The 17,785-nt window shown below is 35.3% G+C and overlaps 1 protein-coding gene and 1 long non-coding RNA gene across 6 annotated transcripts in view; one reads left to right on the forward strand and one right to left on the reverse strand.

Annotated features, from left to right (window-relative positions):
* The window catches only part of LOC309643697, a 108,781-nt gene that overhangs the window by 82,429 nt on the left and 8,567 nt on the right, over positions 1–17,785 (forward strand). The window contains exon 5 of one of the 3 annotated variants that reach the window (XR_014253985.1): positions 12,057–12,709. The exons of the other annotated variants lie outside the window; for them this stretch is intronic. This is a non-coding gene — a long non-coding RNA (uncharacterized lncRNA). Of the gene's footprint in view, positions 1–12,056; positions 12,710–17,785 lie in introns of those variants that run through there. 3 annotated transcript variants of the gene reach the window in all.
* PAPOLG (poly(A) polymerase gamma) overlaps positions 1–17,785 on the reverse strand; it is a 33,680-nt gene that overhangs the window by 10,643 nt on the left and 5,252 nt on the right. For all 3 annotated transcript variants that reach the window (XM_082426573.1, XM_082426572.1, XM_082426574.1), the window contains exons 4-13: positions 14,319–14,400; positions 13,982–14,091; positions 12,722–12,775; positions 10,746–10,857; positions 7,575–7,664; positions 4,282–4,420; positions 3,555–3,627; positions 2,640–2,760; positions 2,208–2,292; positions 1,764–1,817 (exon numbers count right to left, since the gene is read on the reverse strand). In XM_082426573.1, coding sequence (XP_082282699.1) covers positions 1,764–1,817; positions 2,208–2,292; positions 2,640–2,760; positions 3,555–3,627; positions 4,282–4,420; positions 7,575–7,664; positions 10,746–10,857; positions 12,722–12,775; positions 13,982–14,091; positions 14,319–14,400 — 920 coding nt within the window. The remainder of the gene's footprint in view (positions 1–1,763; positions 1,818–2,207; positions 2,293–2,639; positions 2,761–3,554; positions 3,628–4,281; positions 4,421–7,574; positions 7,665–10,745; positions 10,858–12,721; positions 12,776–13,981; positions 14,092–14,318; positions 14,401–17,785) is intronic.

The following is a 17,785-nucleotide window of genomic DNA, read 5'->3' on the forward strand; positions in this document are numbered from 1 at the left end:
TTCATTCATTCATTCATTTTGGCCGACCAGGGATTTGAACCTGTGCCCTCAGCAGTGAAAGCGCGAAGTCCTAACCACTGGATCACCAGGGAATTCCCAAGGTCTCTTTAATTGTCAATGAAATAAGCATTAAACCCTTGAAGCAAAAACAGGACAGTAGCATGTTTTCCTTTTCCAAAAATCAGACCCGAGGAAAGCACAACCATCTTTGGTGGTCTAATAGTTTCTGCCTGATGGAGCTAGTGAAGTCAATACAATGGAGGCAGAAGGAATCAGTTCAGATGCGCTAGAAAGAATGTACTAGAGTCCTTGACCAAAAATATCTCCTATCTGTTGACAGAAGCTTAAGATTCTGAAATCTGTCATGCCACCATCTCCTAAATTAAAAGAATATATAGGCTCATACAACTCAATATCAAAAATAACAAACCAATCAAAAAATGGGCAGAAGACCTGAACAGACGTTTTTCAAAAGAAGACATACAGATGGCTAACAGGCATATGAAAAGATGCTTAAAGTCACTAATCATCAGGGAAATGCAAATCAAAACAACAATGAGATGTCACCTCATACCTATCAGAATGGATGTCATCAAAAAGTATACAAATAACAAATGTTGGGGAAGATGTGGAAAAAAGGGAACCCTTGTGCACTGTTGGGGGGAATGTAAATGGGCACAGCCACTATGGAAAACAGTATGGAGGTTCCTTAAAAAACTAAAAACAGAACTACCATATGATCCAGTAATTCCACCCCTGGGTATATATCTGGAAAAAATGAAAACACTAATTCAAAAAGATACGCGCACCCCAATGTTCACAGCAGCACTGTTTATAATAGCCAAAACATGGAAGCAACTGAAGTGCCCATCAACAGGTGAATGGATAAAGTTGTGGTGTATGTGCAAAATGGAATACTACTTAGCCGTAAAAAGAATGAAATTCTGACATTTGCAGCAATGTGGATGGACCTGGAGAATACTATGCTTAGTGAAATAAGTCAGACAGAGAAAGACAAATACTGTATTATATTATATCACTTATATGTGGAATCTGAAAAATAATACAAATGAATGTATATGCAAAACAGAAACAAACCCACAGATACAGAAAACAAACAAGTGGTTACCAAAGGGAGAGGGAAAAGAGGAGGGACAAATTAGGAGTACAGGATTAACAGATTTAACTATGTATTAAATAGATAAGCAACAAGGATATGTTGTACAGCACAGGGAATTAAAGCCATTATCTTGTAATAACTTTTAATGGGGTATAATCTGCAAAAATAATGAATCATTATGCTGTACACCTGAAATTAATATAATACTGTAAATCAACTATACTTCAAAATACATATATGTGTATATATAGGCTAGGTGTGTGTGTGTGTGTATGTGTGTGTGTGTGTGTGTGTGTGTATATATATATATATATATATATATATATATATATATATATATATATATATATGGTAATAGGCTAGGTATCAGAATCATTCAAACTGCCTCACAATTTTGCTTAAATCTGACTCTGAGAAGTGACAAAAGGCAAAAATCTGTACATATATTCTTATCTCATGTCACTTCCAAGTCTGAAACATTAATTTGATGGCATTTCTTAAACACTGATGCTTCATGGTCAAGTACAACAGTCATCAATAAGATTTAATAATTCTGAAAATAGAGAAAGTGTTTTAGAAATGATAAAGCACCATATAAATATGTTATCATCACACAGTAAGTAGAGAACTTGAAATGTCTTACCACTCTAGATGATTTTCTTCTGTTGATGCACTGGCAGTCAATACTATATAATGTCTGTGAAGAATTTTCAGCAATAATCAGGGGGAAAAAAGCCAGAGAAACATTGTTAGGGTCTGACTTTCCATCATTACTTTTTCTTTCTCCCTCCCAATGAACAAAACAGATAATACAGGCACACATTTATGAAAATTAAAACATGCTCTGATTTTCACAAAATTAATTCTAGACCTTGTAATTAAAAACAATTCACTAAACCCAAAACCCCACAAATACTGGGTTAGACACTACTAGAATACAGAGACTTTCTCATCACCTAGGGTTTCTGCTAACCTATTCTTTACCTCACTTAAAATATAAGTGACGTCACCTATCGTGTATTAACTTTGTAAGTTTAACATTCTTCTTCCTTAAACACACACACACAAAATGCAAAATTTCACATACCTATATTTTTGGAAAAAATTTGGTGGCTCAAGGAGTTTGGACCAATCTGATTTCCCTTGAAGAATTTCATCTGTGACTGCAAGACCTAAAGAAAGAGAGACAGACAGACAGTGATTTTGAAAACTGACCATCGTATTATCAGCTCCTGTGTGACCCTACCCCCAAAGTTCTAACCCCACCAAATCCCTGAGTAAAAAAAAGTGTCGATTTATTATGCTCTTTCTTAGAACATAAAAGTCAATTTCAACCAGACTGGGGTGGCTCTATTTTTGGCCTTCATATTATCATATATTTTGCAAAACCAAGTACTTAAAAAATACACATTTGAAAGAACTTTTAGAAATAATAGGCATAACTGCAATAGAGAATAAAACTGTTGTCAATCAAAAACTCGTGGGAACATGTAAAGGGTAATAGGGCTAACAGGTTTACCTTGTTTAAATTCTTCTACCATTACTGTTCGAGTTGATGTGGACACATTATACGTAGAATTCTGTTGTGGGTAGGCAGGGGTGATTATGGGCATGAGATGATACCTATCTGATGGATTTACCTGTGAAATTAGAAGCAGAATAATTGATCTATTCTCCTATTTCAGTTGTCCTCACTTCATTTCCCCAAAAGTCTGAAGAATATGAAATATAAATTTAATACTACATCTCCTCAGTTGTAAGAAGTACATTTCCCCTCCCCAACTTCATTTATTTCTGAAGTCAGATGTGTCTGATAATCAGAGTTAAAGAAAACTCTGCAGAAGTTTATTTCTCCTCCAAAAAGCTGTTAAATGGATGGTGCAGCTTATAAACAGTGGTCTTTTAGAACCAAGGAAATACAATATCATAAGTGCAAAAAGGATTATCTGGTCCAATGGTTCTCTATCCTCTTTCTGCACCTATTCAACAGATGACTTCCCCTTGGTTACTCAGAGGAATGAGTACTCACTCTAAAAGCAAATTAAAATGCAAGGTGAGTGAGAGTTATGCTATCTTGGAACCATGAATCTGCTTTAAACTGTACTGCAAAGTACATCTTTTATATACTTCAGTACTTTATTATTAGTAACTAATTACTTATAAGACAGTTTTTAACAATGGATTTTAACATCTTGGTTGATATACCCACTCATCAAGTCTTATATGGGTGATTTTTAATGACATAACATTTGGATCAGCATTGGAGATACAAATCATCTGCACCAAAAAAACACAGTAGAGGGAGGGAAAGGACTACAGTTACACAGAAGGAAGATGAACAGGAACAAGAGGAATTATCCTTAACTAGATTGCACTTTACAGAATCATCCTATTCCTAAAAGGTTTTAATGAAATGCCGTAATAAGTCACATACCCGAGGATCCCAAACTGGCAAATTCAAATTGCTTTCTTCTGGTTGCTTTAGCAGCACAGGATTTGGCCATTCCCTAACATGAAATAGGCAAATAAACTCACATAAGACCTCATTTCAGGAACTACATGAAATGTTAAGATCATTAGATGCTGCTCCAACTTTCACACAGCAAATGTTTTGGTTATTTGGTATTGAAAAAAAAAAGAAACTGACAAAGGAAGGGAGTATACAAAGGAAAAAGCTGCTTATTTTAAAGCAGTGTTCTCTGAAAGGGCAAATACTACTTTGCCCATTAGCTGTAACTAATTTAAACCTGAATTTTTTCTTTCCTTCTCATTTGCTTTCATGGACTTAACTCTGATAATTTAATAACAGCAACAGCTAACATTTACTGAGAATACTCCTAATAAATTGTGTGCAGCAGCTATGGTTATCATCTTTAGTTTACATATGAGGAGATCTTAACCTCTGTATAGCTAGTAATTGGCAAAGACTACTCTCATAAGCTAAAGGCCCACATTTACAGTTCCCCCTAGAAGAAAACACCATCTGGGGTCCCATCATTGCCTCAAATTTGATGTTTTTAAATTTAACTTAAAAAAGGAAAAAAAAAAAAAAAGGAATGTAAGACGACAGAAAAGGTGTAAGCATAGCTCTTAAATTTGCAAACTAATTTACATATAGGCAGAGGTTAGTAAGTAGTGAAAATATGCATATGAATACTTACCACTTGGAAAAAACTAAGAAGAACTTATGAACTAAAGTAGAAGCTGCTGCATTTGGATATAATTGGCAAGTTCTTGCAACTAGCATTGCCCAGGAGACACCACCAAGGAATCCCAACATGTTGGAATAAATACCACGTCCTAGAAAATTAATACAGTTGTTAATTATTGTTAGGACCTACTATCCATGACATTCAAGTGTAAGGAAGGAACAGTGTAACTTCCCTCCTAAGATTTGCTTAGAACTCTTCCCCCTTATAGAAACATTAAAATCAACAAACAGACCTTCGTGTTAGGCTCACATTCTTATCAGTAAACCCTAAGCTGCTCATCTTACCCCCTACTTTGCCCTCCAATACAGACATCTCAGTTCCTTGCCTCAGTTCTGACTGTCCAACTGGGCTCTACTGATATGACATTGGAATTTCCCACCTTTCAATATCTGTGGTTGAGAGAGAAATGAAAGGGAGGAGGAAAGATATTCGGAGGGTCCACAAGTAGGGAAGAAAAACTTTTCAACAGTACACTAGTTCCCCCTTATCTGTGGGGGAAACCTTCCAAGACCTCCAGTGGATGCCTGAAACACGAGATGGTAATGATATTTATGATAAAGTTTAATTTATAAATTAGGAACAGTAAGAAATTAACAATAATTATAAAAATAGAACAATTATAACAGTATACTATAATAAAAGTTATGTCAATATGGCCTCTTTTTGTCTCAAAATATCTTATTGTACAAATTTAATGCCCTTTCCATCTTAACTGAGTACTTATCACTAACTGTGGTCGTAACGTTTTAAAAATTAATTTATTTATTTATTTATTTATTTTTGGCCGCGTCGGGTCTTTGGGGCTTTCTCTAGTTGCGGTGAGTGGGGGCTACTCTTCATTGCAGTGGCTTCTCTTGTTGCGGAGCATGGGCTCTAGGCGCGCGGGCTTCAGTAGTTGTGGCACGCAGGCTCAGTAGTTGTGGCACATGGGCTTAGTTGCTCTGCGGCATGTGGGATCTTCCTGGATCAGGGCTTGAACCTGTGTCCCCTGCATTGGCAGGCGGATTCTTGACCACTGCGCCACCAGGGAAGTCCCGTGGCCACAACTTTCGCAGTTTCACAGAGGTGAGACAGCAAAACTAGCACGAATTTCTTTTTCTTCCTCTACAACTTCATGATAGAAGATTCGTTCTTATGTAGATCTTAGCAACCTCAACATATGGTTTTTTTCTTTCCTTAAGTTGATAACTTTCACCTTTTCACTTAAAGGAAGCACTTTACAGGCTTCCCTTTGGCAAATCCAAGTTGCCTGCATCACTACTCTTGCACTTTGGGCCCATTAATAAGTTAAATAAGGGTTACTTGAACACAAGTACTGCAATACCATCCCTGTCCCGGGCAGGACAGCGAGAGATTTCATCACACACACTACTCAGAACAGCATGCAATTTAAAATTTATGAATTGTTTATTTCTGAAATTTTCCATTTAATGTTTTCAGACTACAGTTGACTGCAGGTAATTGAAACTGCAGAAAGCAAAATGGCGGATAAGGGGGGACACTACCCTAGTCATGTTCTTGGGCGTTTAAAAATTCAACTGTAAAGCTGGGGACTGACTTCTGTATTGTGCAAAAATTTGTGTACCTCTCCATAAAGTACAATAAACCATTGATATTACTCATTTTCTTGAATGATTGTTTCTTTTTTTTGAATGATTGTTTCTTATAGCAATCTATAAAGAAGCATTACCATATTTCATCAAAACTAAGATGTCCTCAGTTATTATATAATATAGATGATTTTATGTCCCATTAAGCAAGAGAGAAAAATACAAAATATCATTTCAGTTATGTTAAATGTGAAAAACATGCATCTAATAATTGACAAAACATGGTATTTATAAGGAAAAACAAATTGTTCATGATACCCCTTTACTGCAGATTACTTTACCCTGCCTACACAATGTAATTGAGCCCAAGGACAAATTCTACTTGCTTAAGGTCTTTTTAGATGTGTACTGTCCTATATGGTAGCCACAAGTCACATGTGCCTATATATATTATTTTTTTGGTAACAGCTTTATTGAGCTATCATTCACATACCATAAGATTCATCGATTAAGTATAAAATTCAATGGTTTTTATTCTATTCACGGAGTTGTGTAATCATTACTTTAATCAACTCTGGAACATTTTCATCACCCCAAAAAGAAAACTTTAACAGTCACACACCTCTTATTTCCCCCAAGTCTTCCCAGACCTAGGCAACCACTAATCCACTTTCTACCTCTATAGATATGCCTACTCTGAACATTTCACATAAATGGAATTATACAATATGCAGACTGGCTTCTTTCACTTAACATAATGGTTTCAATGTTCATCTATGTTGTAACATGTATCAATATTTCACTCCTTTTAACTGCCATATAATATTCCACATTATGAATATACCACATTTTGTGGTCGTTTCCACTTTGACATTATTAATAATGCTATGAACATCTGTGTAAAAGTTTTTGTGAGGACCTATGTTTTCACTTCTTTTAGATATTATTTAATTTTAAATTTAATTAAAATTAAATAAAATTTAAGTTCAGTTCCTCAGGTGCACATTTCAAGTGCTCAACAGCCATATGGTTACTGTATTAGACAGCACAGATATGAAATACTTCCATCATCACAGAAGGTTTGATTGGAAAGCACTGTTTTAGACTGTAAAACCTGATGCCAGAAGTGCAGCACAGCTTAAATGTAGTTACAAATAATACAAAATGTGCTGTGCCAGCTCAGGGCTGGGTCTTTTATGAACCACATCCTATATATATAAACTAGTACAGTTCAAGGCTTTATTAGAAGAGTATTGAAAGGTAAAAACAAAAGGTTAAAACTATCACAGTAGGTTCTTCATTTAATAAATTTACTGAACACCTGCTATACACCAGCCTCTCTGCTGGTAATGGGGAGACAGAGATGATAAGATGGTCCTGTCTATAGAGAGCTCGAACATGAGTAAGGGTTTTACTCTTCAAGTTCTAACTCATTCTGACTCCCTGGCTGTACCCCAAGATGTAAAGTCAGGGGCTTTTAGTTTTCACCCCTGGGAGAAGAAGGTAGAGTCACACGTCAGAGCACTGGTAAGCATCACACCTGAAAAAGAAACAGCTTCTCCAAAGCTTACTGCACCTCAATCCCCCAAGGTATCAACAGGTTCAGAAATTCCCATATGTGCTTCTACCATGAGCAACTGAAAATTATAATTTTATAATGCAAACGTAAAATAAAAGACTTGGGATACTTACGTTTTGCCCATAGTTTGACTGCTCTTAGGGTGAGTCTGAAAGTTTCTTTATTTGGCACTAAATGCAAAATTTCATCAGTAACTCTACACCCTGAAAAACATAAAGCATTCATTTTTCATTATGCAACAAATTCCAGTTAATTCAAATGTCCTTCTAACTTTGACTCTCAAATGCTAAAAATATCAAAGATACTAAAATATGAGGTTTAATTTCTTTATGTACTTTAAATTATGTACTTTAAATGTAGCCCTTATATAAGAGAAATCACTTTGCTTATAAAGAATTAAAAAGCACATGGGTTATACAATCCAATATTAAAATAAGAGATAAGTCTGAATATCTTTTTAGCTTTTTTCCACCTTTGGCTTTACTGTTAATCAAATGCCTCCAACTTATAAAACTGTTATTGCTTTAATGCAAACCTTATCCACAAATACTGTGATTTACTGTTGCACTCTTGGAAATACAGCAAAATGCAATGATTAAGTTAAACAAAATATTGGGTTGGCCAAAAAATTCATTTGGGTTTTTCCATAACAGCTTATGGAAAAACCTGAATGAACTTTTTGGCCAACCCAATATAAACCAGTGGTTCTCAAAGTGTGGCCAGTGGACTCCTGGGAATCTATTAGGTCAAATCTATTTCTATAATATTAATGTTTTCTTTGCCTGTTTCACTGTGTTAACATTTGCACTCATGGTGCCAAACCAGTGGTGGATAAAATTGCTGGTGTCTTAGCAGTGAATCAAAGCCATGGCAACAAACTGAAATAGTAGACAATATTATCTTCACCACAAATTTGCAGTTAGAAAACAGGAAAGGAACGTGTGTGATGTTTGAACATGTTCAAGGTAAGCTGAACTATCTGTTTTTTTCAAGGAACACCAGTTTTACTTGAAAGAATGATTGACAAGACAACTACAGTTATTCATACTTGGGTATTTAGCAGACATTTCCTAAAAAATGAACAAAGTGAGCCCCTCACTTCTAGGAAAACAAATGACAAAATTTGTTGCCAATAATAAAACTTGAAGTTTCAAGTAAAAATTAGAATTTTGGACAACTGGTATCTGCTAGTGTGAGCTTGACAGCTTTCCAAGACTCAGACTTTTCTAATGAGATTGGTGGTGACATTAATGAATGTGATTTTTTAAAAAATTATTTTATAATGAAATGTGTGTTAACATTTAGACAATCCAAATAACTTTGTGAGCCAGTATTTTCGAAATGACTAAGGCATGATAGGACAAAATCATGCATGGGTAAAAGATCCATTCAAAGAATAAGACAGACCAATAGATTTTAATGCAACAGAGTACAAGAAGTTAACTAATACAGTTTTAGGTTTGATATTCTAATTAACACTTTAAAAAGATCACTTTTATTCAGCAAAAAAAGGAACAAACTACTGATATATGCTACAAACGTGGATAAACCTCACAAACATTATGCTAAGTGAAAAAAGCCAGACACAAAAGACCACATATTATATGATCCCATTTGTATGAAATGGCAAATCTATAGAGATAGAAAGTAGATTAGTGGTTGCCTAGGATTGGGAGGTTAGAAAAAGGAATGACTGCAAATGGGTATGAGGGATCGTTTGAGAATGACGAAAATGTTCTAAAATCAGATTGTGGTGCACAACTCTGTGAATATACTAAGACTACTGAATCGTACACCTAAAAAGGATGGATTTTATGGTATGAAATTACTCCTCAATAAAGCTGTTGAAAAGAAAAAGGAAATTGGGCTTCCCTGGTGGCGCAGTGCTTAAGAATCCACCTGCCAATGCAGGGGACACGGGTTCGAGCCCTGGTCCTGGAAGATCCCACATGCCGCGGAGCAACTAAACCTGTGCACCACTACTGAGCCTGTGCTCTAGAGCCTGTGAGCCACAACTACTGAGCCCGTGTGCCACAACTACTGAAGCTCCCGCGCCTAGAGCCTGTGCTCTGCAACAAGAGAAGACACCGCAATGAGAAGCCCATGCACCGCAATGAAGAGTAGCCCCCGCTCGCCGCAACCAGAGAAAAGCCCGCGTGCAGCAATGAAGACCCAACACAGCAAAAAATAAAATAAATAAAATTTAAAAAGAAAAATAAATAAATAAATAAATTTTAAAAAAGAGGCTTCCACCAGAAAGATTATTTAAAAAAAAAAAAAAAAAAGGAAATTGTCATCAGTCAAGTTTTGGTGTAGTATTAAAGAATACCCACAATTATCTAAAAAGGTTATGAAAATACTCCTTCCTTTTCCAATTACGTACCTTTAAGAGGCCAGATTTTCTCCCTATACTTCAATCAAAACAAAATTTTACAAGAGATTGACTGCAAAAGCAGATATGAGAATCTAGCTGTGTTCTATTAAGTCAAATATTAAAGAGTTGCAAAAATGCAAAAAAATAAAAAAGCCATTCTCACACAAAAATATATTTATATTCACTTATAATGGGTTTACTATTGTTATTTTAAAATGAACTAATAGTTAAACACCTTAAAAATTTCTCAGTTTTTATTTCTAATATGATAAATTGATAACTATAACTCACATAAACAGAAGATCTTGGGGGGGGGGTGGTCCAAAAAATGTATACAGTATAAAAGGGTACTGAGGGGCTTCCCTGGTGGCGCAGTGGTTGAGAATCTGCCTGCCAATGCAGGGGACACGGGTTCGAGCCCTGGTCTGGGAAGATCCCACATGCCGCGGAGCAACTACGCCCGTGAGCCACAATTACTGAGCCTGCGCGTCTGGAGCCTGTGCTCCGCAACAAGAGAGGCCGCTACAGTGAGAGGCCCGCGCACCATGATGAAGAGTGGCCCCCACTTGCCACAACTAGAGAAAGCCCTCGCACAGAAACGAAGACCCAACACAGCCATAAATGAATGAATAAATAAATAAATGAATAAATAAAAATTAAAAAAAAAAAAAAAAAAAAAGGGTACTGAGACCAATAAGTTTGAGGACCACTGCTATAAACATAAACATTTCAAGTAAATTTGTGTTTTAAGATGCTTAAATGTGATCAGATTACTTGTATAAAGAAAATTACATCATTTTTAACCGAGTCTGTCTAATTCTTAAAAAGTCTATTAATAGTTTTGCAAAAAGATCTCTATTTGTCTAATTGTTTTCAAGCAGGTATCTAAGATTTCTTTTTAGAAGCTTACCATTTAGGCTGCGAATACACCTTATATCAAGGCTTCTCAGTCGAGAGTCGTCTCTTAGATCTAAATTATCTGATATGGTTTGTATTGCCAGTCTTGCAAAGACTAGATCAATCTTTGGAAAGATGAAAAAAAAAGAGAGAGAGAAATATTACTTTTTCTCCTTTTAGTCCATTCTCCCCCCTTCCCACCTCAAAAATGTAAAAAGTTCTATTAGTTTGGGAAGTTCTACCAAAACTTCCAAAGGCCTATGCAGGTAATATCACATTGGAAAATCACTGCAAAGTTTTGGGAGAATAATTTTCAAATTAAGGGAAAGCATTTTAATTTTGCCAATCATTAAAAAAAATCAAAACCTTCTAAGTGAATTTCTAGATAAAGATGGCAGATCCAACACATTTACATTCACTCCCTCTTGGAACCCCACTAAAATACCAGCAAAATTTTGTTTTGTTTTTTTGTTTTAGTTTTATTTTGTTTTTAAAGGCATAACCCACTAAGTCAAAGAGAACAGAAGGAGACAACAGTAAAAACCATGAAATGTGGAAAGCAGATGGACAAATGGTAACAGACTCAGCAGATCTAAGGAAGCAGAGATAAAACATATTATATCTGGGAAATAAGGACAGGAGGCTGTAAATAAGTTCTTAAAAAGGAACATTTAGAGAATAAAAAAGTATTCTTAGAAATTAAAAATATGATGGCAGAAATGGAAAACAAGAGAACATTTAGAAGATGAGAAAACCCCAAAAAAGCAGAACAAAAATATGAAGATGTAGTTATAAGTGGGAAAGAAGAAGTAAAAAAAAAAAAAAAAACCAAAAAAAAAAAAAATGGCAGTCCTGGGGGTCCAACATACAAATGTTAGGAGTTCCAGAAAGAGGACAGAAAACAAAGGCGGGCAACACAATTGAATTCAATACAATTTCCAAGAACTGAAGGACAGGTATTTCCAAATTGAAAGAACTACTTGAGTGCCTTAGCACATTTGGTTGAAAAGACACATACCAAAACAAAGTGTATTACCATGAATTTTACAACTATGAAGACCAGGGAAAAAAGAAGAAAAGAAAATCACACAAGTGGCCAAAAAGACAAAATAGGTCACATACAAACAATGAGTAATCAAATTGGCCTCACGCTCCTCAACAGAGTATGGAAGCTAGAAGACAATGAAGCAAGGCCTTCAAAATTCTGAGAAACATTATTTCCCACCTAGAAGTCTATGCTTAGCCAAACTATCAATTTGGTGTGAGAACAAAATAAAGATATTTGTAAACATTCAAGATCTCAAAAATATGTGCTCTTTTTCAGGAAGCTGGTGGATGAGTGCCACTAAAATGAAAGTAAGTCAAGAAAGAAGAAAACTCAAGAGAGAAGCAAAAGGAAATCCCAGGATGAGAGAAGAAAGGTGTCAGAATGACAGCTGTATATCAGTCATGGAGAACAATCAGTGTGGATTAGAAGAAGTGAGAAGAATCAGTGAGATTTTTTTCAAGACAATAATGACATGACACCTGAGAAATCCAAATCTATTTAGTGGAGATTTAGACAACTAGGAGAGACTGAATTTGAATTAGTCAAAGTATAAACATCAAGCAAATAAAACACAAAACATTAACTCCCAAGAAAACAAAAGCCACACAGCAAAGAATGGTAACCTAGTACATTTTGTGCCCAGTTTTGAACATTATTTATAAGACCATAATAATATAAACACTGAATACTGCTCCAACTAAAACTATAATAATATAATTATTTTAGGAGATTATGGGAATGAGAAGGATGTGTATAAACATCTTGGGGGTAGGGATGGAGGTTGGTTCCTTTCCCATGGTGAGGAAGGACTCACCATGACTAGACTATTTGATTCCTTAAAATTCGTGCCTATATAAGTCTGATTTTTAAACTATAAAACAAACAAACCCATATAGGTTAAATAGTTCAACTGTAAAGTCAGAAAAATATTTAACACTTACTTCAATTCCATCAAATTCAAATTTTATAACAGGAACAAAGGCATCTTCTACAGCCTACAAAAAAAGAAAACAATTATAACAAATAAGGTGTAATCCTTTATCCTTCCCAAATGCCAATAACATGAATACTTTTTCTCCCAATTTTTATTTAACTCAGTAGGAAAAGTGAAAATTTTCTTAGTTTCTCATTCTAGCTATGCAAGCACTTCTACTTTGTGACTGTGTTGTTTAAGATACGCAAAATGTCCATGACAGTAGTTACCTAACATATTATCCTTCTAAAACTATTCATCAGAAACTGGCAGGCAGAACTGCTATCATCTGGGTATTTACTATTTGTTGAACTTAGCTGAAAACTGATTATTTACAAAAAGCACTAGTGTTAGATATTAAAATATCAGATCCCATGACTAATCTATCAAAAAAAATCTTTATCATTTGGATTTAGTAGAAACGTTTCTCTGAGCCTTCTTTAATCCCCCAACCTAACAATTTTTTTTTCTTTTTTGTAAATTTTTTGGCCCCACTGCCATGTGTGGATCTTAGTTCTCCGACCAGGGATGAAACCCTCGCCCCCTGCACTGGTAGCTTGGCATCCTCATCACTGGACCACCAGGGAATTCCCCAACCTAACAAATTCTTAACCTCCTTCTCCATTCCCAGACACCCAAATAACACAAATTCTCTGAGCTTCCTTATCCAAGCACTTGAGATTGCATTAAAACTACCTGTTTGTTTAGTACCCCCAGTCCCTCCCTCACATAAACTATCTTGTTCGCTCTTGTATTTGTGGGACTAAGGCCAGTATCTGATGAATCATTGGTGCTGAAATTTTATTTGCTGAATGAATGGCTAGATATACACACATAAAGAGTTACTAGTTGAACATTATACATAATGAGCCACCAATTGCTGTGCACCAACCATTTATCAGATATTATAGTAAATGATTTATGTAAATTATCTCATCAATCCTCCAAAAAAACTTTATAAGAATGTTATCACTAGATCTTCATTTGATAGCTAAGGAAACTGAGACTCAGAGAGAATAGGTAACTTGACCAAAATCCACGAGCTAGTATGTGGTAGATTCTAGATTTAACGCAGGTGTGTATAACTAAAAAGCCCATGTTTTTAGTCATTACTGTTATTTTAACAAGATACAGCAACTTCTTAAGAAATACGTCAACCATCATAAGCCCTAGCTTTTGCAGTTATCTGTTAACAAATTCAAATTATTAAATACGAGAGGATACTTACTCTTAAGTTTCTAATGCCATCTTGATGTTTCAATTTTTCAAAAAAAGACTGAAAAAAATCAGATCTCTCCACATGTCTTGGAGCAACACAAAGTGCATCAATGTCAGCTCCTGCAAATCAAAGTATTTATTATCAAGAACAGTATATTGAATATGTATTACATTTTTGTATACACAAACATATGTACAGAAGAAACTATGTAAGATGAATATAGGAAATAATATAGTACTCTAGTAGTGAGATAATGGGAATTTTTTCCTCTGTATTTTCTAATTATGAACGACAAGTAAGTTTGTTATTGAAAGTTCTTATCAGTAAAACATAGAAAAGCAATTACCTTTGGTGTGTACTCCAAGCCTATAGGAGCCAAAGGTGAAAATTTTTCCACCAACAGTAGCCACAACAGAAGGTGGGAGATTCTAAAATAAAATTAAAAAATTTTTAAGGCATTCAATTGTTCAAATTATTTAGCATTAAAATTGTCTAAATGCTCTAATACATGTTGACGAGGATGCGGAGAAAAAGGAACCTTTGTAGACTATTGGTGGGAATGTATATTGGTGCAACCACTGTAGAAAACAGTAGTAAGGTTCCTAAAAAAAACTAAAAACAGAACTACCAGGGACTTCCCTGGTGGCGCAGTGGTTAAGACTCCACACCCCCAATGCAGGGAGCCTGGGTTTGATCCCTGGTCAGGGAACTAGATCCCACATGCATGCCGCAACTAAGAGTTTGCATGCCGCAACTAAGGAGCCCATGCGTCGCAACTAAGGAGCCAGCGAGCCACAATTAAGGAGCCTTTGAGCCGCAGCTAAGGGGCCCACCTGCAGCAACTAAGACCAGGCACAACCAAATAATAAATAAATAATTTAAAAAAAAATAACTACCACATGATCCAGCAATTACACTCCTGGGTATATAGCCAAAGAAAATGAAAACATTAATTTGAAAAGAGATATGCACCCTAATGTTCATAGCAGCATTATTTACAATAGCCAAGACACGGAAGCAAACTAAGTGTCCATCAACAGATGAATGGATAAAGATGCGGTATATATACAAAATGGAATATTAGCCATAAAAAAGAATAAAATTTTGCCGTTTGCAACAACGTGGATGGACTTCGAGGGTATTATGCTTAGTGAAATAAGTCAGACAGAGAAAGACAAACACTGTATGATATCACTGACATGTAGAATCTAAAAAATAAAACAAACTAGTGACTATAACAAAAAAGAAACAGACTCACAAATACAGAGAACTAACTAGTGGTCACTAGTGGGGAGAGGGAAAGGGAGAGGGACATGATAGGGGTAGGGAATTAAGAGGTACAAACTACTATGTATAAAATAAATAAGCTACAAGGATATATTGTATAGCACAGGGAATATAGCCAATATTTTATAATAACTATAAGTGGAGTATATAACCTTTAAAAATTGAGAATCACTATGTTGTACACCTGAAATTTACATAATATTGTAAATCAACTATACCTCAATTTTAAAAAATTGCCTAAATGCTACTGATATGTACTACATTTGTCAAGTTTGGTGAGCTGACATTTGTAAAAGTACTTCAGAGCTTTTTTGATTGCAGCTGAAGTAATGAAGGTATTCCCAGAGGAAAGACAAGACAAATTTGTGTCCAGTATACATGCACACATCTCTATCTTAAGAAAAACATTTTTTTATCACTTGACCCTACCTGTCCCCCCAAATTACCTGATTTGGCTCCATCACTCTTAATAGTCACCAAGGAACTTGCAACTACCAAATTAATGCACTTTCAGCTCTCTACAGTTATCATACTCTTGACTAATACCATCTCCCCTTTAGTTTTTGTGACAGATATGCTTAACTTATTGATTCTAGCTCTGTAATATTTCTGCAAGAAAGTGGGGTAATTCTTGACATGATCTCCTTATGAGAGCTAATCTAACAACTTTAATTAACATATTTTTGGTTGTACCAGAATTACGCTACTTTTCACCTCTCTCTAGAGCCAATTCTAACTGCCCATCAGATATTTTCACTCAGACTTTCTGATCCACTTCAATATCCTTGCCTGAAACCTAGCAAAAAATTCTTCCTATGATAAACCAGGTATACCTCCTGAGTTCTCTACTTTTGTTCCTTATTTTCCTTACTGCCCATACCTATAAGTCATTATTATTCTTCCTGGCTTACCAATTCTTAGGTTATATCCCTCACATGTCACTTTCTCCCCACCCACTCCCATTCTGTGCTATTTAACAGTATCGTAAGTTACCCTCTTGCCATCAGTCTTTATTTCTTACTCCATTTTGTTAAAAATTCACTGGCTGGTGTTCTTAAATTAACTCTATTACATAACTCTTCTGCTCAAAACTTGCCAATGCATTCTTCTACGGATACTGATCCTTGGATCCCAAGGACTTCCACAGTATGCTCTTAAGGATCTTTCTTGCCTTGTCTCCTGATATTCCCTTCTGACGCTCCAACTGCCAACATGTTACATAACCTAGTCTCCTTTCCATTGCACTTGCCATTTTCCTTCTCTCAAATGCTTGCCATCCTCTCTGGGTATCTCAATACCATCTAATTTTCAAAGATCACTTCAAGTTCCACCTCCCTCATGAAGCTTTCTTTGATTATCCACCTCGTAACAAGCTCTTTTTTCCTCCTGTGCTCCTCTACTGTTATTATCTTTAACCACTTTTATACTACATTTACTGACTTTTTTTATTCTGTGTATGTTAGTTCCATCTCTTCAACTATATTTGAATTCCCTGAAGGTGAGAACTATGTCTACTACTTCTACTTCCCCAAAATGCCCAGTCCAAGTTCCAAAGAGTAATATCTGCTAATGAAATTGACTATAAGTATCTGCATAACAGGACATTATGTTTATTTTCTCTGTTTAACGGACATGTTTCAAGAGTACCACAAATAATAGCTAGAAAGAGTTAATAAAATTATTGATGACTAACATGAATCAAAAGGATAGAGAAGCCCCTTTTAGTTTACCTTCCTACTTTGAAAAGCATGATTTCTTCTTGATTTATGAGAAAGTGATAAACTGAATCACAGAGTATTTTCCCCACAAACCACAGTATTTAACTAAAATGATCTGACTTGGAGTTCTGGACTGTTTAAACTTTAAATATTCCAACTGTGTGTAGAATATTAAAATGATCTTTGATCTAACTCAAATCCTTCAGATATTTTTCAAAGTAAAATATGCATAAATGAAAGGGAATTATAATGATATAAAAAAAGACCAATCACCTTATCTATCCAAATAACGATGTTAAAACCAATTAAAATTTTTAAAATGATTAGATATTTTATTTTCTTTGCTTAAAAAATGCCAAATAGTGGCAAAGCCTCAAACTTTTAACAATGGTTTTATGCCTAGAAATTAAATGGAAACCAGCTGCTGGTCTTTGCAGATTAAAGCACTGATGTGAATGAAATGAGGGAAAAAGCAATTTAAATAATTAAAAACAAAAAAACCTTTTGACCTTGGAACAGATTCTACTGGATTTTTCTTTTAGGTGCAAAAAACCACACAGTAAGAAAATTAGTTAGGTGTATCTCTCAATAAAGTAATCTAGCCTCTTTTGTTAATAGTTTAACACTTGACTTCCCTTGATGTAGCCTAGAATACGGATGGGAGCAAAGACCTCAGCACAACCACATCAGCTGACATAAAGACCACACAAGAAGTCAAAAAGCTTGATACTCTGATTTTAAAATAATTCTAGCAAGTTGTGTATCTGGTTTGCATACCCATAGCAATTATGGGCTGACATTTATTCAA

The sequence above is a fragment of the Balaenoptera physalus genome, assembly GCF_965194825.1.
Source record: "Balaenoptera physalus genome assembly, chromosome: 15".
Lineage (NCBI taxonomy): Eukaryota > Metazoa > Chordata > Mammalia > Artiodactyla > Balaenopteridae > Balaenoptera > Balaenoptera physalus.